A 26,257-nucleotide genomic window follows, 5' to 3' on the forward strand; every position below is an offset into this window, starting at 1 on the left:
ATCGGGAGGGTAGGGACTTCTCTATGCAGAGCTTTGTCTCTGCGGGTAACTAAGTTCGCCACCGTGTTGAGTTTGAACTTGGGGTGGTCGGCCTGTAGTTCCTGCAGGATGTCCGTGGGGTCCGTTTCCCTGTGGAGCCCTCGGATAATTAGGGACTGGTTTCGCAAAGAAGGAGGGGTCCTGGTTGTGGCGTTAAGCCCTTGCTCGTTCATGGGCGCGAAGACCTGGGCGTGTTCTTCCGCCGTCTCAGTAAAAATGAGGGTTCTGTCCGCCCTCGTGTTCTTAAGGGATGCTTTCAATCCCTTAGCTTTGAGCAATCTAAGAAAATGGGGCACATTAAGGTTGTACCCGGTTATGGCGGGGATTTTTGTTTTTTTGGGTTTTGGGGTCGGGGTAGGATTTGTGGATGGCTGTGGTGGGGCAGTTACACTCTTAGCACTAACCTTATTTTTCGTCGTCTTGTTGCGTCTCGGGACGAAGTTGAAGAGGTCTCCTTCGTCGATGATGACCTCAGGGTAGGATGCAGGGGATCCCACGATGTCCATCTCAATGGCCTCTTGATGTTGCTCCTTTTGCTGTTGTTGTTGTTGTGACGGTTGCTGGTGTTGTTGTTGCGACGGTAGTTGATGTTGTCGTTGCTTCAGTTGTTGTCGTGGTTTAAGCTGCGCTGATGCCGTCCCAGCGCGGACCTTCTCTTCCAACGATGCCAATTGCACTTCCAATTGCTTGATGAGCAATTGCTGGCACTCTAGTTGTTGTTCCATTGCTGCCTTCTCGTTCTTCAGGTCTGCAATTTCCTTTTGCAGACCCAAAGTTCCCCCGTTGTCTTCGGGGCCCGTGCTCCCCTCTTCCTCGGAGGACATCTCGCCTGGGAGTATCACCTTACTCCTCTTGGCGAACATTTTGTCCCCAAGCCCGTCCTGCGTGGCTTTCTCCTGTACTTCACTGAAAAGATAAAAACGTCAATAGTAATTTTATCACTTGGCTATGCAGTGTCTCAATAATAATGAGCTCCACTGTATAAAGAAAACAGAACGATACTTCCTTGAGGGTCTGCTTCTCCCTGCAAGTGTATGCTTCACTGTCCGTCTTGACTACTTCACACACTACTACACTGTCACCACTCACTGTTAACTTCTCTGAATTAATTTTCAATAAGCGTCGACGTCTGTTCGCTTCGATGGCTCGGAGTGAACTCCTTACTGCAAAACGCCGTTCATTGTCTTTTATAATCGATCAATACTCAGAACCATAGAAAGCGACAGGACGGATGACATCGCGGTAAATTTTAGATTTGAGACGTTCGTTGGTACGTCGATCACAAAGAACACCAGTTGTGGAACGCTACTTCATCCACGTTGCGTTAATGCGTGAAGCAATTTCACAACGCAGTTCTCCATTGGCTGATAGCATTGACCGGAGACATTTAAATCTCTCAGTTCTGGGGAGGTTACTGCCATTGACAGTGCCTGACTGCCTGTTTCATTGGGATTGGTCGTCAAAAATTCAGTTTTATTCAGATTCAATCCAAGACCGTATTGTATGAAGCGATCATTCCATTTTTATACAACAGTATCCATAATTTAGAACAATGAGGAGTGGTGGTAGGGCGCTTCCTTGATGAACACAAAGCGGTTTAGATACACCCAGCACACTTCGAACTTAAATTTTCATAGTAGAGCAATTGAACCCAGTCCACAAGTTATTCTGACACTAAGTGTTGTCATGGAGCATACCAGATGAGTTCGTGTGGAAGACGGCTAAATGCTTTCTCTAGATCCAGATGGGGGCCGACGCTTCTCACGGTGTTTCTGCATGAGTAACCGCCCAGTATGTATTGCATCAATAGTTCCATAGTTCTTGACAAACCGGACTTAATTCACAGTTATTTAAAGGATTTCGCGACGGTTCTCAAAAATGCTTTCAAAAATCTCCATAGTATGGGACAGTAAACGGATCGGACGATAATTTGAACATTCTCTTGGGCTGCCTTTTTTTAGTTTTTGTGAGAAACTGCCCATCTGTCCGTCTGCCTGTCTGTCCGTCCGTCACACCCGGTTTACTCGGAAACGACGCAATTGATTGTCACCAAATTTAGTGAAAAAATGTCGGTGCGTCAAAGGGTAGTATACCGTATACCACGATGGAGCATAAAACCTGGGAAACGGTTGCTGAACCGACACAAACAGCTCTACTACCAAACCCTATCTCCACCTCCACGTGGTGATCGCTGGGAGTTCTTTCCTCATGAAAAACTGCAGACGGAGAAGGATGAAGGCGAATCTCCCGCGCCTAAAAACGGGACAAAATGTACCAAATGGTCCTCCAGGATGGGGGTTGGGTAGGGCTGACAACCCTACACGGAAAACCGATATTACGAAGCCATGAAAAGAGCCTCGGACAGGATGGATTTTACAACGACGAACCCGGCAACGACAACGGATTTACGATCCTGTCCCAATATAGGGCTGATGTAACAGTGTTGCACGAGATGCGATGGCCAGAGAGCGGTTTCCTTGAGAAGAGCCGCTACACCATATATTATAGTGGCTATTCAGTAAAACATGTGCTCGAAGTAGGTTCTTTAGTCAGCCAAAAAATGAAACCTGTTGTTCTCGACTTTGAAAATATAAGCAAAAGGTTATGCGCTGTACGCTTGCGAGGCAAGTTTAGAAATATAAGCGTCATAAACGTTCACGCCCCTACAGAGGAGACTGCAGAGTCGGAGAAGGATACCTTCTACGAGGCAGTTAAGCGGACCCGGACCCTCGAAGCCTGTCACAAGTATGATATCAAAATCATACTTGGAGATTTCAACAGTCAAGAAGGGAGGGAGCCCGTATTCAGGCGATGCGTCGGCTCCCATAGCTTACATAGGGATACCAATTATAACGGACTGCGATTATTCAGTTAGCAGTATCGCAGGAAATGGTTGTTGGAAGTACCTGGTTTGCGCAGAAAGCGGTCTACAAACATACTGCGGCCTCTCCAGACGGGATCACTTCTCAGCCTTGATGAATGTTAGAACATACAGTAGGCCAATATAGACTCGGACCAGTATCTCGTTGGCATAGTGCTCCGAGCTTCAATTACGACACCACATACAATCCCCTCTGACAATCAGGTTAGAGTGAATACCGAAGCTATTCACAACACAGCTCTCCTCAACACCTATAAGAGGAAAATGGATGCCGCAATAACCGCAATCAACAGAGATCCTGGAGGTGAAGCATCAGCAAATGATCTTCACAATCACCTGAAGAACGTTATCATTGATAGGGCCAGAAACATATGACCCCAGCTGAAAAAAAAGTCGGAACAGCTGGTTTGACGATGTACATTCATCGTCTATTTAGCTACGGAACGGAAGAATGCTGCATACCGAGTAATGTTGCATTCTCAAAGAACGCGGGCACGCGCAGAAACTAATCACGAACTCCGTCAAGCGGAGAAGCGACTTCACAGATGGAAAAAGGAAGCCTGGGAGAACCAACAAGTCTGTGAATACAACAACAACAGCACCAGGCGCGCAAGTTTTACCATGCTCATCCTGCCCAGACAAAGAGGGAAAACTGTACACAGCCATGAGAGAATTCGGTATCCCGAGGAAATTGATAAGACTGACTAGACTTACAATGACCAATGTGCGAGGCCTGATAAAAGCGACAGGATCACTCTCAAGACTATTCGACATCAACAACGGTCTTCGACAAGGAGATGCCCTATTGCCCTTTAACCTGGCCCTCGAGAAAGTGATCCGTGATGCTGAGGTAAACGCGAGGAGTACGATCCTCGTTAAGTTTACCCGACTACTGGCCTATGTTGACAATATCGATATCATGGGAAGAACGAACCGAGACGTACAAACTGCCTTCATCCTGGTCTAGCAGGCGGCGCGAGATCTTCGGCTGCACATCAATGAAGGCAAGACGAAGTACATGGTGGCAACGTCAGTACCTAAAACCAACCAACCAACAACATCAAACCGTACTGATCATTTCTCCTATCTAAGGTCAAAAATCACAACCGATAACAGCTATGATGATGAAAACCGCGCACGGTTTTTGGGAGCCAACAGAGCCTATTTCAGCTTACAGAAACTATTCCGCTCGAAACGTCTTACCATTGGGTCAAAGCTTTTACTGTACAAGACAATGATCTTGCCAGTGCTCATGTATTCCTCGGAGACTTTGATTGTTAGCAAAAAGGATTCCGAACTCTTGGCCGCATTCGAGAGAAGAATCCTCTGAAGAATTTTTGGCCCCCTACATGAGGATGGACGATTCCGTAGTCTACATAACTACGAAATTTATGAGCGATACCATGACCGTCAGGTTGTGGACAAAATCTGGCTCAATAAGTTACGGTGGGCGAGTCACTTAATCCGTATGGATGAGGATGATCCCGCCCGGAAAGTCTATAAGAGCAATATCTATGGTAGAAAAAGAAGACCAAGCAGACCCTGCCTGAGATGGAGCGATGGCATAGGTCAGGACGCCACACAGCTTTTAGGGATATCGAATTGGTGGACCTCAGCGCAAAACCGGGATGTCTCGAGTTCCTTGTTAAGGTAGGCTTAGACCGGATACCGGTTGTTGCACCGTTGATGATGATGATGAGTGGGCCCCCATACAGAGCCCTGTTGGGCACCAACGAAGACAGCGTACTCCGCTGATGTCATAGCAGAGTCACCATTCACGTATTCACTTTTGAAAATTGCTACGAGATAATGCAGGAATATCAATTTTCGCCAGAGATTTCGGAATTTGGTTCCGATTGGCCGAATTAAATGCCATGTTCACATCCTAGGTAACCGCGGGTTATGGAAGCCGGTGTAGCTTTACAGGAAAAGTGTTCAATTGACATACTCGTACATAGCCATCATTCACCCGATCTTCACTTGCGGCTCTTTTATGTAGTGGCCTGGGCTAAATAGGGAATAGAAGAGGCTAAATTTAACAGGATCCAAGGTCCGGGCATTACTGGGGCTATTCGCCCTTGTCCAAAAAACGCCTTCAATATACTTTTGCACCTTTCCACACTCACTCCAACTATAAAAGGGGCTTTGGTCGTCTCTAATGAACTGTCCTGCACGACACATAAGCTACAAAAGAAACTTTACTACCAAATTCGTAAGCAAGATAACGTGAATAACCGCAAAATTATAAGCCCGTATTTTTTCGCGACGGATTCCAAATGTATTGTAAAGATTCTAGGGATCTGGAAGGCTAATCAGCGATGAGGTGTACCTCGAATGCGAAGTGAAATATAGCAAAGGCGAAACCTTTCAAGCTAATGAGTTAGCGCAGGAAGAAATTGAATAGTCTAGGCGTTCCGCGCTTCCTCTCGGACCTAGAAATAACGAGATAAATAAGCGAGCCAATAAACTAGCTAGCGGGGTTTCGCTTTTGGTGGCCCCTAGCTTGGGGGAGACGAAAAATTTGTTAGCACTAACTGTGATTTATTGACTCCTGATGGAGGAGGTAACGTCCAAAAGGGGACCATGTCACCATACTTGATTCTAGCTAGAGTCAGGCAAAGAACTCAAAATAATCTCTAACTGCAGGGTAAAGGATGATATCGATATTTTTTGTGGCCCAATGTGCTGACTTTAAGATGAAGAACCCATCGGATTTATCCTGCGAGGCCTTTGCAGATCAGCATGAAATCTTTCCCGCTTTTGAGCATGCTAGTGCTCTGCCCTGTGGCTACACCCATGGCTCAAAGAAGATTGCCTAGTGATCGCTGTGGGTGTAGCATTCGTTGACACATCAGTGCATACTATGCACCGGCAGACCCGCCTATCTGAGAGGTATTTACATTACTTTCTCTACTTTTTCATTCAAGGGCTCAAGATTTGAAGTCAACGGCAATCACCTTTGGATTATATCCCCCTGAGTCGAGGACAAAGTTAATGGGACGTAGCAGTTGTGTCACTCGTAGTATATTATATGGCTTGTCGCACGCATGCCGATACCGCCTCTCCACAGTCGCATCTGTGGCCCATACGCTACCGTGACGGTATCTATAGGGTTCACTTCTGAACATAGTGAAGTCCAATTTGAAAAATGGCACTAACTTAAGAGTCTGTTACGTCCTAGTCTCGTCGAGGTTGTCAGTTTGTCTCCACTCTCATCTTCCACGGAAAGTCTCCTTTTTTTGCACGCTAGGCGATACCTTCCGCTGTCGGCGACTGGGGGCCTTCAGAGGTTCTCCATGGCCATGCTGCTTGGATCCGTTTCCAGATTAGGCCAATTGCATTCACATAACCAACTTATCTTTCTTCCGCTTTTTCTGGCATAGGTAGAAGAGAAGCTTCTCACGGGCAAGATTTAGCCTGCCAGGCCTTCCTCTCCAGTTTTCTGGAAGAATTAGGCAACAGCGGCCCCGAAGGACCGACTGTTGTCAGGTTTGCAATTATTCTCTTTATGGGAGTTGCTGTACTCTCTTTTCTGGCTCACCGCGGCGTAGACAATGAATGTAGGCTTTTCACTGAAGTGGAGAACATGTCTTCTGCAAATTTCTCCGCTGGGGAATATGAATCTCTTGAGGCCTCCAAAGTACGACCGCGACTTGATTGCTCAAATCGGGGGTGAATTCGAAGTCTGTGACTCCGTACTACCTGAAGAGTTAGAATTCGTAGCTTTCACTTTCACATATTTTGGACGCCCTTGCCCCACCATGCGAAGGTGGTGTCCAAGGGATTACATAATATGTATATCCATTTTCTTGTAGCATATAGCATGAATTATTTCTTGGAATACTTTTGTCTCCTTTCTTTCCTTAAACTGTAAACTTGATATTCTTAAAGGAGAAATCCTTCCCAAGACGCAATAATCTATTTAAGACCTTACAAAATTATAAAACATACTTTCCTCATTACGAGTATTACACGCGACATTACAATATTCCAAACCTTGTCCTGGCTCAGTTGCTACATAGACCGTGCGCCACAATGACTTTTTGCTTTTGTAATAACCCGAGGGTAATGGCATACAAGACTTAGTAAAAGGTTTTCGCTGTGCTAACATGTGATCTACATGTACACACACGTGTGCATTTATACTATATATGGCTACAAGTCCATTTATGTTCACCTCCTTAGATACAAAGCAATACGCGTTGTTAGGCGATTAGACTCGATAAAGTTGAAAATACTGGGAAACATCTGTGTGCGGTCATAATCCTTCCACTAGCTATTTATCCTGTAGCATTTATGAACTTGGAACATAAATAGAGAAAATCTACATTTATTAGGATCAACTTCTCCTTTTATTACTCGCTCCTTTATGTTATGTGCGATAAAAGTTGAAATCCTTTAGATCCTGTTTCACGCAACATCATGTTTCCGCAGATAAATTAAGTTAACCTCGTTGGGGATTTTTTCCTTTCTAGTGGAGAGAGAAGGGTAATTTCCGTAAACGCACCTGGCAAATGGCAAAGGAGGAAGGATGCTAACGAGTTTATTTGAAAGATCAAATTTTAATGTGACTGATGAAGTTTGGGTAGAATTAAGCCGAAGTAATTCAGTCAGGGATAAGCTTGGAGGGGCTGTGAAAGCTTGTATCAGTCCAATTATATATCACCACGGAAACGAATGTAAATTACGCGCATAATTCCAGCCTCTAATTATAATAAAATATTCACAATTTTATGGAACGTGTCATGTGTCTGAAACCCAACTTCTTTCAAATATCCCACCCCCTCTTTATTTGACATCATATCAACCCCACTTAATGGCTATGGTAAATACTATTAATGTTGACAATTCTCCTAAGCATATTTCTCGTTGTCTTTTCGTTTCAGTGAGTGGATCAATGCCATAACGAAAACGGTAAGATATTCTAACGCAGACAAATTGATTCGAGGACGTCTTGTCAAAATCAAGCTCTCTTTTCTTTCATCCCATTCAGCTGCCGCCGCCACCACAAATCGAACTGGTAGTGGATAAACCGCATCTTATGAACGTCCTACGTAGACCTTTGGTACGAATAAGACGTAAGTATCTTTTTCAATATCCTTCCCCATTCATGGGACTAAACTTTATCATGCTATATTATGCTAGAATATCTGCACTCATGCACATAGGAGGGATTGTACAATTGACCTACGCTTTGCCTTCGCCAACGATCTAAAGACAATCGCCACCCCAATCATTGTAATGGATGAGGGACTTTGTATTATGCTATATAGGTCGAGTTGGTATTTCTTCAACCTTGGACCAGTTTCGCTCTATGCTACGGAAATGATACATTTTCCTGGTAGCGATTATAAATGATACGTACATCCTCCTACTTCTCTGGCCAGATTGTGTGGTCCATAAACCTTAAATTCTTTGGATTTACGGTGAACCACATGAAGGAGGAAGTAATTTATTTTTGAAATAATATAATTGACTTCTCCAATATTTATTAGATCTTGTTTTTCAACTTTCTCAATTTGTGTCTTCTATTGAAAGTTTCTCGGATTCTTTAAACTGAACAAGCCAGAGGGAGAAAGGAAACTCCTCTACGACTGTAGGTTTCACAGTTTCCCATTGTACCGGGGAAATAAATTTAAATTCGATTTATGCTACGAAGAATTGAGAGAGACGATAGCACATCAAACTTTTCCGTTGCAATTTTAGATGAAACTCTCTCAAGAAACTCAAAAATTACTATTTTCATTATAAACCCCTCTTCACAATTTGGTGCAAGTTTCCAACCAGGAGGTATTTAGGTCAATTTACTAAGCAGATATTTGTATTATAAGTTATTGCCGTTATATAAATTATATTTTTTTATACACTTAAAAATGAAATTAAATTTTAATTAATTTATTAATGAATAAAGTTTCACGCAAGTTTGAAATAGGATGCAGAATTGCAGGAAAATGTATGACAATGAAACCAGCAAGCCCTGGGAGCTGGGACTAAAGAATATACTCAAAGTCTTCCCTGCTTTTCGTAGGAGGCGAAAAAAGAGGGTAGAAATTTGTGGACTAGTAACCTACAAATTATGGAATTTTCCTGCTATCGAAACGTCAACAACGCCTCGGATAGGGACTGTATCATGGCTACGACCTTTGACTATCGAAAACGAACTATGATTGGTTTCTAGAATATGCTCACGCTCCTCGACAACGGTAGCGAGTGTCCTCAGACTGCCCGCTTTCTCCAACTTGACCGGGAATTCCAACGATATAAGCTAACTTCAGAACCTAAGCGCAGTAAGATGGGGGGACTCTGAACAGTACTCCTCTCCCTCTTGCTAAACTTATCTTTTGTACTCTGGAAAGCCAACTGGTAGAAGACGCGTACCCGGTGTCGGGTTACCTTTAATGCCTACCGCAAGGCTCGCCCTCTTGACGTGGAAGCTTGTTTCTGACAGACTTCTAACTGCTAGATTCCAGTCCAGAATAGCATCACAATAGAAAAGCACTACGCACTAATAGAGTCTTCCCATGTAGTGGAGAAGGATGCTTTCTACGAGCGAAGCAGTTCAAGGCAGGTTTCCTAAAGCTGACATTCTGGTCATGATAGGTGGTCTGAATGTGGTCGAATACCTCCAATAAGGTCAGCAATTAGACTCAGCACTTCCCGATCAGCGATAGATTCAGGATGTGCATAACGCAAGAGGCACTGACATCGGCCTTGGAAGCGATCACTATCTGATGGTCGCTTGCATGTTGCGTCCGCCACTTCTCGCAGGGTTGCAGAGCTGTCGCTCGACAATGGAGGAACTATCTTACTGCTTGGATGACAGCCATACTGAATAACCCGCCCAGCATTGGGCCGCAATCAAACACGTTCTTTTCTCGGGTGCTTAGCACTTCGTTGGCGACATCCCGAAGGAGCATTATAAAATCTGACGGACTGCGGAATCGTGGAAACGGATCGACACACGGAAGGGTTTAAAGGTTTTATTAACATCTGCGAGTGATGGTGGTCGTGACGGGCTCGAACTACGAGATGGTGCAACGGTCGATTCCTCATTCAAGATCACGAACCGCTGAAGAGGTGAAAGGGACACTTTCTCGGTTCGGTTCTTACCCGTATCACATCTGGTAAAGTTCCTCCTCTTGTGGATGAAATGGTTAGTCAACGTAACATACGGATACGGACTGTTCCTACAAGCAAAAAAACAGAGTAAAACCGCTGGGCTACTAATCTGCTGTTTCCACTCATATGGAAATGCCGTAAATCCAAGACCTCTCCGAAGAGTTGAAGAAGAGCCATTTATTAACAATTATCTTAACTAAATATTTGCCCTACTTTTGTACAAATTTGGTATCCTGGCTATTTGTTATTACTGCGATTTATATTGACAGTGCACATTATTTCCCGAAAGTGATTTTCGTCACAACATTATAACCGGTAAGATTAGTTCAGTATACAAAAGAGTTAAGTTTATGAACTGATGCTTTTTTGATGTCTGATGCCTGCTTGAGCTAATATAACGTGGAAGTCTATTAGCGAAACAAAATTGTTCGGTTGCAAATTAAATCCGACTCAATAGGCTGCGGTCGGCAGATCAATAAATCCGTTTGAGTAAGGTGATCTAGACTGCAAAATCTGTAAGCCTCAAATAGAATGCTGCCCCAGATATGCCAGAGCGAGAAACTTTCATCAACTAAAACCATCACCAATTTTCCAATTGGAAGGTGGAAAGGTTCAAAAGCTGCCGCTGTCTCCTGGTATACAGTTGGGCTTTCATTTACTGGTACCACCTCTTTCTCCTTCGCTTACTCCGCGGGACTGCCAATACCTATGCCCTAACTGAGGATGCATACAGCAGGATGGAGCTGACAACTTTCTAAATGAGCAGCCAGCGGCTTTGTCTAAGGCCACCTAGTAGCATTTTTGTCAACAAAGTAGCAATTCCGGAAAGCATTTGCTGCTGAATTCTCGAGATGCGGCTTGAATTCTATAATAGTTTTTGGTCAGTCATGATTCGTAGGTATTTAAGCATTGGTTGCGAATCTATGATGTGTTTTCCAATTCTGATCTTGATCGACGTTCGCTTTCATCGGGGTGTACTACACCAGGCAAAGGCGATCAAAACTATTTCAGTTTTATGTTCTGGGAGTGCCAAACCAGCGTCTTCTAGCCAATATCTGACTAAAAAATTGCTTTGTTTGTAAGGACCTCAATCTCCCTAATATCTTGTGCCACGATAGTTACCATGATGACCACTACGAAGTCAATGGTGAACACTTTGGGCATACATTATTTTCCACAGGACAGGACTGAAAACCGATCCTTGTCAACCCCGCAAGTTGTTCTTTACGTCTTAGGTCCATCGTCCGAATCGCAACATAATAGCCTCTCCCGGAGGAATGCCATAATCATGTGCACCAGATATTTGAGAGCGACTAATTTGACTGAACACTCAATTATTTATAGTAGTATTGATTTGGCCTTCATTGCCTCCTCCGCAATTTTCATCATCGTACTGATCACATTAATGGTAGATCTTATCACTCGAAATCCATACTGCTTATTTGAGAGATCACCCTCCCTTTCTATGACTGATACCAGAATATTGTAGGTGACCCGTTCGAAAATTTTGAAGATGCCGTGGAATATTCATGAAGGCTTTCAAAATAAAGGATCGCCCAAAGATGTATTCGGCTTGGAGATTAGCTCAAATTGATGTTACTTCCACTTCTCCGGGAGAATCCTTTTTTTGAAGCAAAGTCATAAATCTTTCAGCCAACCACTGTGGAACTGTTTTGACGGCCACTAACAGAGTTTTATTCGTAATACAGTCTAAACCTGGTGTTTTATTTTTGATAATTTACTTCGCGGGTTGGTTATCGATGTTGAGCGTTTATCCTTGATGGACGCCATGGCTGCCTTATATATATCTTTCATGGGTCGGGGTCTACTTGTTTGCAAAGTCTCTTGGAGTATTCAGTTTTACTTCCAGAGAAGGCTTTTGCGGTTCTTTCCTCACTTTTTATATCGGTTGTGCAACTCTTCTCACTCAGGTCAAATACATTCACGCCAAATTGCTAGACTCCTATCTCAGACAGACTACTTTCTTAAACACCTCCTGGTGCGTCTAGCCTGGAACAGCTTAAGCAAAACTGCATATTTCAGGAAGCCTCAGCTGCGCTAGCCTCTCTCATATATATCCTCTTGTTTTTCGCATTAAGAATGACTTGAGTTTAACACGTCACGTGTCCTCGTCTCACAGCTTGACATTAATTACGGTGTCCAGAGACACTTGACACCCTTCCATCAAAAGGTGATGGCGCCACTGCATTGTGACTGTTTCAGTGCCGCCACATGCTTTTCCTAAACTCACAATAGGCTCCTCCGCAAGTTCTTCCAACTTGAATTGTTCCTTGAAGGCAGTGGCGATCTCTCCCTTTGATGTCACTTCATTGAGATCCTTACACTATTTGTTTTTGGACATGCACTGAGGTATTCTCAGCAATGGAATTTTTACCTTGAGTGCGAAAAAACTTTTTGTCCGACGCTAGATCTTTTGAGTTCGAAGATGACATCCCCTTTCTGTGTTCTGCGGATTCTGTTCACATTTCCGCTCAGGTGTTTTGTGTCGGGATTAGGTTTGACTTTTTTGGAGTATATCCAAGTAGGACAGATTGGGCTTGCTAGAGATAACAATGGTCTCTGATCTCTTTGTTGGTAACCACACGCCACCCATTGTTTTTGTTCCCCTTGGGTTTCGCTGCGTTAATCGATGTTCGTACTATATATGCTTCCCCGTTTTGAACGGCCAGCCCAGGTTTCTTGTACTGCCTGTTTGTGTTTTTAAGGTTTTGTGCGAAACAATCGATTCAATTTCCGCCTGTCCCTCTGTCTGTTTTTTTTTTCTTTTGGAGGAGGTGGAAATCTTCAACAGGCACTGGCCTGGACTCCCTCGACTCCCCCTAACCGATGGAACAACCATATGGTATTACAGCACGGGCGGTATTATATCACTTTAGATTGATCACCCTTAGTCTCTACGCAGCGTACGGAACCGCGTTTTTCTCGGCTCCTCTGCCTTTTGCAGTTTTCCCGTGACAGATGCGACCATGGTGTTGATTCCATCCCAGTCTTCTTGACATACTAGCATTCTTCGCACCAGATTCCCTGGTTTCAACACCTCGTCTAGAGTCTTCTATAGGTTCTTCCTTTCTTCCACTAATCTTGTACAGGAGAAAAATACGTGCTCTGAGTCCTCTGGAATTCCATTACAGTTTGAAAAATCGGCTGAGGTACCCAGTTTAAATCTGCACAGGTACTGGCTATGCCCCGTGAGAAACTGGGTAAGATAATCTCACCGTGCCGTCTCCCCAACTACTCCTTGATGGTATGCTTGAACCTATGTGTCTGTCCGTCACACGCATTTTCCTCGGAGAAGGTGGGAACTGTGAACGCTGACACATACAGTGAGTTACATCCTTTTATGTTGAATTTAAGAGGGGCTCCCCATACATGCAAAAGGAGGGTGTAAAATTTTTTTCAGCAAATATAGTCAAATGAGGTATCAAATTAAAGGTCTTGATTAGTACTTTTCGAAAGTTTTGACATTTGTTGCAGTGCAGGGGGTTGAAAGTGATCATTTCTTTAAGGGGGTCATTCTCAGAAACTACCAAACCGACAAATCTGGGAAAAATCAGGAGGCTGCCACTATATGCTACCTGGGCCTCGAAATACCTTCCATACCAATATCTGTTCATATAAAGTAAATAATAGTATATTACTAAATTTTTTTGTAATTGGTTGTAAACCCCCGCCCCCTCTAATTCATCTTAGCACCTATGATGTAGGCTATAATATGGAGCATGATCTTACCAAGTTTGGTGGAAATCGCACTATCACTAACAAAGTTATAACACGTGAAAGTTGTTGCTTCTTTGAAAATTGAAGACTATGAATATCAATATCACCCGAAAGTGGATACTCTCACATAATATATGGATATATTACGTGCTACGTCCTAAGAAATACACGAAACCTTTCGTACCTGAAGAGTCCAGCTTCCGGTTTCCCGACTTGTTTTTTGGTAAGGAGGTGAAAATTTTCAAAATACACTATCGACATGAGGGTGGAACGTGAAATGCGAGGTTCTTGCGGACTTGCGGAGGCATGCAATTTATGGTCCTGGTCGAGCCTACCTCCTGCCTTCGGAACACTTCGTCTAGCTCGGTGGCAAGTCGATCAAAGGCTAGTCAGTTCACTATTCTACCAGTAGTTGGATTTTCCATTGGGGAATAAGCATCTCCTAGGGACCGATTCGTTCGATTTTTTAACGATGCATTGCGTTGTATTGAGAGCTCCATCGTGGTGGTGCTTGCCTTGTTAGGTTGGTTTAGCCCAGCCTTCCTATCTTTTTGCCCATCCATCGCCTTTGCTAACCACCTTTCTGACACCCTTTTCGTTTTTAGCTTTCGGGGTGCAGATATCCTTGCGGTATCATGTCTGCCCCCATAGTTCAAAGCTGATTGCCTGATGGTCACCGTACGTGAAGCCCTAACTAACTTGCAAGAATATAATGTACGCCAGCCAACCAAACCCCCTTTTTCGATAAGTGTTTATTCACCTTCGTTGCCCACTAGCGTATGTAACTGGGCAAATGCTTCTAATATACTGTGCGCCCTTTCCTGAGTCTCTTTGCACCCTCACTCGCGATTCCCATAATCACCTTCGGACTTCGTCTTCTTGCTTCCAGAACAAGATTGACTTACAAGTCTTCACATTCAGACAACGTAAGGCTGTAAAAAATGTCTTTGACTCAGCAAGGTGGAAACAAATCATAGAGGCACTTTCCAGGCTTGGTGCGGCGACGTATCTTATAAGTATTGTTTTCGAGTTTCTAATAGAGAATATCGAACAATCTGTGGTGTACCTCAAGGATCAACCCTCGGCCCTTTATTGTGGAATATAATATATAATGTATAATGAAGTGCCAGCTAAAGTTGTGTCTCCCCGACGGTGTCACCTCCATTGGACTTGCAGATGACATCGGAATTACAATCGTAGCAAGCCACATTGACGACGTCGAAATATACGCCAACGAAGCAATATGGCAGTTATTTTTTTGTCGTGGTTTGAAAATGCTGGAGCATCACTCGCAAAACACAAAAGAGAATTAGTCCTGATCACTAAGCGCAGGAAGAATACGTCTATCAAGATTAAAGTGGGAGACGAAATTAGACAATCCCAGCCTGCTCTCAAATATCTCGGGGTGATTTTCGATCAGAAGTTGAACTTCAAGCAACATTAGCAATTTGCAGCTATAAAGGCGTCTAACATCAGCTCGTTGATGGCAAGAATGTTACAGGATATACATTTCAAGAGTGGTTGCTTCGGTGTTATTGTATGAGGCACCTTTGAGGGCAGCTGTACTAGGTAATATTAACAATAGAAGAAGGATAGCAGCGGCTTATCGTCCCGCGCTTACCGAACGATATCCGACGACGCAGCGGATATAATAACTGCGATAATGCCTATAGATATCTTGGCGATCGAAGCCCTACGGATTTGCGAAGCTGATGAACCTAACGCGGTTTTATGACAGTCGGTAGGAGATCTATCACAGGTAAAATGGCAGAAACGAGGGAACGAGAGCAAGAAAGGACACTGGACTCATAAGTTGATACCGAATGCTGAAAGCTGGACTAACGGAGGCATGGTAACGTGAGCAATGATTTGACAGAGTTCCTAGGCGGACATGATGGTTACCGAGGATGCCTCCACCAATTTGGCGATGATGATTCTCCAAACTGTCCGATATACAAGTACGTAATGAGGATGCAGAGCATGTACTCTTTTATTGCCTAAGGTTCGCATCATATAGAATGGAAATGGAACCGGTAGGCAACTTATCAGTAGAAAACATAGTGAAGAATACGTTGAGTTCGATTGAGGTGGAGAAAGAATATCCACGGAATGCTACGTTAGGAGAAGTTTAGAAGGAAGAATAAGAGGGAGATGATCAGGATCACGAATAACAGCTAAATATTCCAGACCCGCTACATAGTACCATATGGCAGTGCCGCGGGGAGAGAGGATGGAGAAGGAGGTCATAAGAGGGGCATAAGGCATAAGAGTCCCACATAATCATGTGGCAGAAGCCAAAGGTAGCTTTTGAAGCTTTCTACCTATTATAAAAACAAGTCGGGAAACCGGAAGCTGGACGCTTCAGGTACGAAAGGTTTTGTGTATTTCTTAGTACGTAGCACGTAATATATCCATATACTATGTGAGAGTATCCACTTTCGGGTGATATTGACATTCATAGTCTTCAACTTTCAAAGAAGCAACAAATTTGAGGTATTATAACTTTGTTAGTAATATTGCGATTTCCACCAAGATAAGATCATGCTCTATATTATAGCCTATATCACTGCAAAATTTCATGGAACTAGGATGAACTTAAAGGGGATTTCTAGCCAATTACAAAAAATTGTAGTAATATACTATTATTAACTTTATTTAAACAGATATCGGCATGGAAGGTATTTCGGAGCCCAGGCACCATATAGTGGCAGCCTCCTGATTTTTTTCAGATTGTTCCATTTGGTAGTTTCTGAGAATGACCCCCTTAAAGAAGTGATCACTTTCAACCCCCCGCGCTCCCCACACTTCCAACGAATGTCAAAACTAAGATCGGCTTTGAAAAGTGCTAATCGAGACATTTTTTTTTATACCCCACATGACTATATTTGATGAAAAAAAATTTTACACCCCCCTTTTGCATGTATGGGGACCTTAAATTCGACGTAAAAGGATGTAATTCACTGTATGCGTTCACAGTTCCCACCTTTCTACCAAATTTGGTGTCAATCGCTATAACCGTCTCCGAGAAAAATGCGTGTGACGGACAGACAGACAGACAGACAGACGGACAGACAGACAGACAGCAAACCGATTTTAATAAGGTTTTGTGTTTACACAAAACCTTAAAAACAAGTCGGGAAACCGAAAATTAGATGTTTCAGGTATAAAAGGTTTCATGTTTTCCATTTACTTGAATGAAGCGCTCTAATACACTTCAAGGCCCTGATCCAATATGGAATGTTGCGTCAACGATTATTATTATTATTTCCGGATTGTCACAATCTCAGCAGATTCCGGATTTTGCCTAATTCTTGCCTGCCATGCATTTCGGCCCGGACGATCCTACCCACTTAAATTATAGAGGGACGCTGATGGTAGTAGCCGGGTCAATGGGAGAATCCATCCAGACCTCCCCGCAACATCGATCAGACTGTGTGGGAGTCCCCGAATATCAAGGGAAGCCGTGAAGGATTTATGTACAATACCTGCAGCTGACAATATTATGGGAACTACAACAACTTGGAGATGTCAAGTAAGGTAAAGAACGACTCAGTATATTATTTCATAGGGAATATCGCGAAGTTAGAACCTCTGTGTCACATTGTTGCCAAAATCATTTTTCTGCGTTATATATGCCAGTTAGTTGTTGGCAGAGCTTGCCTTTTGATTAATAAATTTATCATCGCGGTGTGACTCTAGTTCATCTATTTATAACATTTTTGAGTCAATAATATACTTCCCCTTCCCACTCCCGAACAGGTTTCCATTTTGCAAAGTTGACGTAAAAGAAAACCTTCAAGATAATTTCGGGTAATTTGTCTTGCTATGAGAGCAAAGCTCAGAAGTATCCCATCCGCTTCCCCAACCCGCAAAATATATAGCTTTATTCTATTCTATATTTAATATAAAGCCATAATAAAAGCCAGGTGAACGTACAAAATCTGGAACGTATGTGCGACAAAGTCAGGAACATTAAAATATCTCAAGACTTCAATTTTTCTGTAAAAAATTCACCAAGGTAGATACCCAGAATAGACAAGAATAGAAACCTTAAAAGCAAATCCGCAAATAAACAGAGAAATATAATCTTCCTCTTTGCCATTCCAAAGCAAAATTAAAGGAAGTAAACTGAAAGACGATAGTCACACCCAATTGCAACCCACTTCCTTTTCCAGATGCTTCCTTTCCTTCAGCAATTGTCATGAGTGAATTTCATTTTGTTGCTTGTTAAATAAAATGGTTCTAATATTATTATCACATTACAAACCCCTACGGAGAATTGTCATCAATACGATGTGGGAATATTTGCAGTAAATAATGAAATGCGAACTCCACCACAAAATCGAAAATACAACTCACAATAAAATAATTGAGACTTCTAAAAACAGGGAAAATTGTATGAATAAAATATAAAACGTACTCGCCAAGGATGTAGCAATCCGCATTGAATTGTACGTAAAAAAAATTGAATGGTAATGGTGACGTCTCCTGCGTTGTAAAGTAAGTGGAGTTTACGTCAATAAAGTATAATCCCAGAGTCAAGATTCTTCTCGCAATTCAGAGACAATAGTCCTTTTTGAATTTTTTTTCTGAATATTCTACGAGGACTTGTCGAAATGTACATGATTGCTGGGATGGAAAATGCGAAACTTTTACATTGAAGCATACAACGAAAATGCATTTCCTTTTTGCCACCTTAATCGCTCCACTCTCATATTTATGGAAATTTTAGAGAGTTTTCCAATTGAATTTAGAACAACATAAGGGAATATTAAATTAAGGATGTTTTCAGCGACATAAGGGGCATAGCTATGCTCCACTAAGAGGTTTAGCAGATTGTTTCTTTCGTATTTTGCGAAGATTTTCAATTTTTTAGAAATTTATAAAACATATATATGTATTTACTTGTGCATTGAATGCAATTGAATCTTATGCTTTCCGTTGGGCATCTTTACTGAAATAGAGTCTGAGATGTCGCCATCGCTCCATCTTAGGCATGGTCTGCCTCGTCTTCTTTTCCTACCATAGATATTGCCCTTATAGACTTTCCGGGCTGGATTCTCCTCATCCATACGGATTAAGTGACTCGCCCACCGTAAGCTATTGAGCCGAATTTTATGCATAAACGGACGGTCATGGTATCGCTCACAGATTTCGTCATTGTGTAGGCTATGGAATCGTCCATCTTCATGTAGGCCGCCAAAAATTCTTCGGAGGATTCATCTCTCGAACGCGGCCAAGAGTTCGCAATTTTTCTTGTTAAGAACAAAAATTTCCGAGGAATACATGAGAACTAGCAAGATCATTGTCTTGTACAGTAAGAGTTTTGACCCTATGGTGAGACGTTTCGAGCGGAACAGGTTTTGTAAGCAGAAATAGACTCTGTTGGCTGACAAAAACCGTTCACGGATTTCATTATCATAGCTGTTATCGGTTGTGATTTTTGACCCTAGATAGGAGAAATTCTCAACGGTCTCAAAGGTGTATTCTCCTATTCTTCTTCTTCCTGTTTGACCAGTGCAATTTGATGTTGTTGGTTGGTTGGTTTTCGGTGCTGACGTTGCCACCATATACTTTGTTTTGCCTTCCTTTATGTGCAGCCCAAGATCTCTCACCGCCTGCTCGATCGATGGATGAAGGAAGTTTGTACGTCTCTAGGGCATCCCCTTGTCGTAGATCATTGTTGATGTTGAACGGTCTTGAGAGTGATCCTGCTGTTTTCATCGCACATTGGTCAGGGTCAACCTAGTCATTCTTATCAATTTCGTCGGGATACCGAATTCTCTCTTGGCCGTGTACCCTGGCTACGCTATTATAGGCGGCTTTAAAGTCGATGAACAAATGGTGCAACTGTTGTCCATATTCCAACAGTTTTTCCATCGTTTTCCGCAGAGAGAAAATCGGATCTGTTGCCGATTTGCCTGGAGTGAAGCCTCTTTGGTATAGGTCAATGATGTTCTGGGCGTATGGGGCTATCCGGCCTAGCAAGATAGTGGACAATATCTCATCGATGGTACTCTGCAACGTGATACCTCTATATTTTCTGCACTGTGTGATATCTCCCTTTTTATGTATGAGACAGATAATGCCTCACTGCCAATCGTCAGGCAGTGATTCGCTGTCCCATACCTTGAGCACAAGTCGATGCACCACTTGATGTAATTGGTCGCCTCCATATTTAACCAATTCGGCTGTAATTCCATCGCATTTAGCCGATGAATTGCACGGACTCCTATACTTGGTGGTGGCAGTATTTGTCCGTCATCTTCAGTTGGCCGGACCTACAACTCACCGATGTTCTGGTTATTCAGTAGCTCATCAAAGTACTCTACCCATCGCTCCAATATGCCCATTCTGTCGGAAACCAGATTTTTCTCTTTGTCTCGGCAAGATGAGCATCGAGGTGTATAAGGCTTCATCCTGCTGACTTGTTGGTAAAACTTCCGCGCCCGGTGCGGTTGTTCCCTGTACTTTTCTAGTTCGCAGACTTGCTGGTTCTCCCAGGCTTCCTTTCTCCGTCTGTGAAGTGACTTTTCCGCTCGACGGAGTTCGTGATAAGTCTCTGCGCGTGCCCGCGTTCTTTAAGAATGCTACATTACTCGGTATGCGGCATTCTTCCGTTCCGTTGCTAGCTTACATTCATCGTCGAACCAGCCGTTCAGACTTTTCTTGCGACTGGGTCCAAAGATCTTTGTCGCCGTATCAATGATAACGTTCTTCAGGTGGTTGTGAAGATCAATTGTTGATGATTCATCTCCAGGACCTCTGTTGACTGCGGATATTGCGGCATCCATTATAGGTGTTGCGAAGGGCTGTGTTGTGTATGGCTTCAGTACTCACTCTCACCTGAATGTCAGAGGGGATTGTAGGCGGTGTCGCAATTCGTGCTCGGAGCACCATGCCAACGATATAGTGGTCCGAGTCTATATTGACCCCCCTATATGTTTTCATTTGGTTGAAGGTGGTCCCGTCTGGAGAGGCCCACGTATGTTTGTGAACCGCTTTCCGCGCAAACCAGGTACTTCCAACAACCATTTCGTGTCATACTGCTAACTGGAAAATGCGCAATCCATTATCATTGGTATCCTTATGTAAGCTATGGGAGCCGACGTATCGCCTAGGCTCCGTCCCTACTTAACTGTTGAAATCTCTAAGTATGATTTTGATATCATACTTGGGACAGGCTTCGAGGGTCAGCTCAATTGCCTCGTAAAAGGTATCCTTCTCCGACTCTGCAGTTTCCTCGGTAGGGGCGTGAACGTTTATATTTTCAAAGCGGATAACAGCAGGTTTCATTTTTTGGCTGACTAAGAAATGTATTCCGAGCACATGGTTTATATGGAATGGCCGCTATAATATATGGTGTAGCGACTCTTCTCCAGGAAACCGGTCCCTGTCCATCGCATCTCTTGCAACGCTGTTATATCAGCCTTATATTGGGACAGGGTATCGGCTAGCTGCTCAGCAGCATTCGGTCTGTACAAAGAGCGCACGTTCCATGAGAAAATGCGCAAATCGTTAATCCGTTGCCGTTGGCGGGTTCGTCGTTGTAAGATCCATCCTGTCCGAGGTTCCTTTCGTGGCTTCGTAACATCGGTTTTCCGTGTAGGGCTGTCAGCCCTACCCAACCCGCAACCTTGAGTACCAGTTGGTACATTTTGTCCCGTTTTTAGGCACGGGAGACTCGCCTTCATCCTTCTCCGCCTGGAGTTTTTCATAAAGAAAGAACTCCAAGCGATCACCACGTGGAGGTGGAGATAGGGTTTGGTAGTAGAGTTGTTGGTGTTGGTTCAGCAGGCGTTTCCCAGGTTTTATGCTCCATTGTGGGTACCAATCCACGCTTCGCCCTGGGACCTATACTACCCTTTGACCGCCAAGTACTTACTACAACCTTTTAATCAAAACAGCCTGTAAAAACCTAGATAGGCGTTGGACCTTTTGTTATCGGATATCTGGTAGATTATGAGGCTGTCTTAAGAATTTGCTTGTTTTAAGTGCTCGTTCATCTTCGCCGTTATTAGCCTTTTAGTTTTTCGCATTCTTTACCAATTATCTGATTGAATTAATGAATTGATAACCTGAATTCGAAGAGAATTACATCAATATCTACTTCAAAGGCTTTGTAATAAATTTTCAAAAATAGATCTGGTTTTTGGGTGTATAAAATCTACAACCCCTTAAACCACCGAGTAGAAAGAATAAAATGAATAATCAAAAGGTGCCCTCTTGACTACTGTCAATAAACAAGCAATTTCATCGAAATTCATAGTAAAATCCGAGAGGTCCTAAAAGAAATAAAAATCACTGAACCAGATCTTAGGTGGCATTTAAGCCTGGAAGGTGCTTATACGTGAAGTGCTTATACGAATAGATTTGCACCAAATTCTTCAAAAAAACATTGAAATCAATATTCTTAAGACTTTGAACCACGAAAGGCACCCATCCAAGAAGCTGCTACCCGAGCTGTACTGTATATGCATTAACAACTGAGTAAAATTAGGTTTACGCATTTATTCCTTTAGCGAAGGAAAATCGTTCCACTGATTCCACATTATCCTCGTATCGTATCCTTCGAAAGGAGGAGGGAAACAGCAGAAAGTCTGCATTGCCAAATAGTCAAATAAGGATTTTCATCATAAACATAATCTTGTATTCGATGAGTCTTTTATGCTAAATGTAAGCTCCGTTTTCCCAATGCAGATATACTTGTTAGTAGGGGCTTCGTGGAAGTCAATAATCCACAATCGTATTTCGACGTTGAATATCGCTTTGTTCAAGATATCAGCAAATTGACAGGCTTAGCGAAATGATGCGGATTTTACGAAAACAAATCGAGTCACGATTAAAATAAAATTTATCTTTGTGCAGGATGGGTTTGATGGAGGTTTAAATTGGATTTAATGGAAATTCTCCTTCAAGCTCTTTTCAATGTCCAATTGTCAATGCGAAACTTTAAGTTGCACACTATCGCGATCCCTATCTTGAGAAATGTACAACTTAAAGATACTCATATCCAAAACAGACATATGTATATTTATATGGTTCATACAAAAATCCATTCTTAATCAAGATAATGATAGACTTGTTCTTCTTATTTATTCGAGATGTTTTCCAGTCACCATCCAACGTATATAACCATCATTGTTTCGGTTGTTTCCGACCGACTTCGATTCTCAGGCCAATCTAGGCCAATGACCATCCCATCGAAGAGTTCGCTCTCACAATTTTTCAATGATGGGTGCAGCCCCATATCAGCTGCAAGTGTCTAAGAAATGTACAAATTGAGGTCTGTAATATCCTCAGCAGTCACAATTGTTCCGCAGAACACACAAGAATCCATTCTCGGTTTCAAACCTCCGATAATAACATTAGAGAGAAAAACTTAAGTAACACATATGGCTCCTGTAAACAATTTTAATGATGATATTCTTTTTTTTTTGGATAGAGTAGGTGAATGCACTTACGCAGAGAGTGTTGGACTACCAACTAAACACCTCCTCATCGTTAGAGATCTAGCCTGGAACCACATTATTTCGGGCTAGTTCCCAAACCCTCCCGCCTTGCGGAGCCTTCAAATCTAGGAATTATTTTCAACAACGGGGAAGGGAACTGTCAATTCAAGAAACCCCCTGCCGTACATCTCCTCCACCGGTCGAGTTCTATCTTCTTTGCAACGATAAGGAACCGAACATAATGGGCAACACAGCTTCACCTGTCAACACTCCTCAACATCTCTTCGACAATGTTGGCTAGAGAGAGATGCCCTGTGTTTAAATTGGGCTGTTGACGAATCCCATCCAACCTTTTACAAGAAATTGTGTGATTGGCGTCGTCCACAACTCCATTGCAAAACACACAATCCGGAGGTCGTGCGCTTCCAATCTTGTGCAGGTAAAACTAAAAACCTCCATGCCCACCTAAGAACTGGGTAAGGAAATAGTCAGTCTCACCATGCTTCCGAGTCAGCCATGCACCTAAGTTGCCGATGAGCCGTGTAGTCCATCTACCTCTAGTTTCATTTTGCCAAGAGAGTCGCCACTCGTTTAGGATACCCTTGGCTCCTATCCCTTGCGCTTGTATATGGTTTGACGCTCCTTAGCAAGAAATGCAACGGGGATCACTCCCGCGATCACTATCACGACCGGTTGAGACAGGACAAACTGGGTTGAACTCATCAGGAGACGTCGGCTGCTAGACGTAGGACCCCCAATATTTGTCATTATCCTACTTAACGCCGAAATTCCAGCTGCAGTCTTGTCCGCTCATCTTTGAGTCAAGGGTCAGCCCGAGGTACTTTAACGCTGGTTTTTACTCGCAGGGTCGGAATTTTCTTTTTAGTCACTGTGACTACTTTGGTTTTTTTCCAGTGTAAGGCTGAAACCGTGAACAGGCAACCATCTGCTTACCCGTCGCATCAATATGCCAAGTCTTCTTTACGCATGGTAGACAGTGCTTTCAGCAGCAAGGGCAGCGACATCATCTGCATAATCGACCGGCCGCGACTCTTCTGGCATATCGAGTTTTAGTAGACTGTTATAAGAGGCGTTCCAAAAGTCCGGCCCTAGCATAGATCTCAGCACTACCCACCACGTGACCACCATCCTGCTCTGACCCTCTAGCGTTTCATAGAACAGGGAGCGTTTCGGCACGTAAAAAGACAATGCTTTTTGTGCCTAAAATAACTTTCCATCTTACCGAATTAAAGGCGTTTTCGACATCAAGCGTTACGAGGAGTACCATCCATCAAATTCGGCGCTACGTGCCTCCGCTCGTCGAACGGCATACACGAATTGCATGAGGGGATTTACTGTGGATCTCCCTGCTCTAAATCCGAGCTGCCGTGGAGATAAGTCTCCGTCAGCGCGTATCGCTTCAACGAGTCTACTTCTGATGTAGTTTTCGAGCACTTTTCCAGCAATGTCAAGCATACAAAGTGGGCGGTATGAAGACGGCAATTCAGGGTTGCCTTTCCCTTTGCTGATCAGTGCAAGTCTCGCCACCTTCCAACGAGAAGGGAAAATGCCCTCTTTCAGGCAATGCCCGAGCAGTAGGCCTGGCCGGTGTTGGAATACCAGTTTGTATACCTCTGCTGGAATACCATCGGATCCTAGCGCCTTGCTTTTCACAGAGAGGACTGCCTGTTCCAACTGTTTTATAGAGAAAAATGGACAGTCTTCGGCGCTCTTCTCGCCGATGTCAACATCCCGCACGGTGTGCGCAGGGAATAGTACCCGTCGAATACGGTTCATCCGCTCGGTTTTAAGTGTTAAAGTAACAGTGTTTCCGCAAAGCCCGACTTCTCGGGTTGCCAGTTTGTAGCCGAGTCCCCACGGGTCCCTATTCACCTCGTCGACCAAACCCTGTCAGGCCCCCGACAGACTGCAGACGTTTGCCCATAATCCAAACATTTGTAACATGCGGTTCGGTTCGGGCGCCACGGATTCGTATCCTACACACTAGCCAACCAATTCTGCTTTCCCGCTGTTTAGAAGCTATTACTCGGCAACTTCCACCCTAGTGAATTTTTGGCCTCGGGAGCCAGCAGATGTGATACCAATCCGGACATTGGTTACCTCCGAACATTCATGTTTGATGGCCTCTTCTACCTCGTTCTTTTCTGTGAGGTAGTCAAGGTCTCGGTTTTCTAGAGAGCACGTGGGTTCCAGGCTGGAAACCAAAGCTTTCTCTCTCAGAACCTCATTGACTGCTTCACAGAACGTAACTTTATTTGTTGTCCTCGGGCCTAATTCGACTAGGACTCCACCACTCTTCGTTTTTCGAATGGAAGACACTTCTGCTTCGCTATCTTCGGGTTTGATCTTGTAACGGATTTCACTGAGGACTTATGCAAAGTCTTCCCTTCCATCAGCTTTTAAGAAGAGCTGGCGGTCTTTTCTTCCTTTATCTTCCCCTCTTTTCTTTTAGTGCTCCGTCCTTCGTGTCCACATTAATTTTAGAGAGAGAGTTTTTTTCTGATGGCGGGGCGTGTTGTTGTCTCTTGTCCTTCTTCGTCTTCTTCTTTCGAGCCCTGGTGGGTACCTGAGTGAAGTTTCCTTCAGATGGCCCTTCCCCCTTTCATTTTTTCCCCAGTTCGCTCGGCAATGGGCTGTTTGCGATCCGTTTTGCACTCGTAGTATTCTCATCGGGAGGCGCGGTTGTTATTGCTTCCCGCGGATTTTCTCTTACTCTCCATGTCCGTTTATAATATGAAATTGTGTCCAGGAGCTCTTCCTGCTCCATCAGCCCGTTTTTCACCCCTTTGCTGAAGTTTTTCTGGAGACCGCATGCGCTTCGCAACTGCCGCGCATTTCCTAATAAAGCTTTCCACTTCAACTTTCGCCAGAGTAGCAGCCCTCCCACTCGGCTTATATTCGAAACCATTTGGTTAGTTTTGGCAGTTTCCACTGTGGCTTCGCAACTATAGCACTGCGTGGTACTGTCTGGGTTCCCGTGTCCGTTGCAGATGCCGCATCAGTTTGC

At 43.6% G+C, this 26,257-nt stretch overlaps 1 protein-coding gene across 2 annotated transcripts in view; it reads left to right on the plus strand.

Moving 5' to 3' along the window:
• The window catches only part of LOC119653214, a 157,916-nt gene that overhangs the window by 80,500 nt on the left and 51,159 nt on the right, over positions 1–26,257 (plus strand). For both annotated transcript variants that reach the window (XR_005249657.1, XM_038057784.1), the window contains exons 5-6: positions 7,807–7,834; positions 7,914–7,998. Coding sequence is in view for 1 of the 2 variants with exons in the window: in XM_038057784.1 (XP_037913712.1) it covers positions 7,807–7,834; positions 7,914–7,998 (113 nt within the window). In the remaining variant the exon portion in view is untranslated. The remainder of the gene's footprint in view (positions 1–7,806; positions 7,835–7,913; positions 7,999–26,257) is intronic.

Source organism: Hermetia illucens, chromosome 3, assembly GCF_905115235.1.
Source record: "Hermetia illucens chromosome 3, iHerIll2.2.curated.20191125, whole genome shotgun sequence".
NCBI lineage: Eukaryota > Metazoa > Arthropoda > Insecta > Diptera > Stratiomyidae > Hermetia > Hermetia illucens.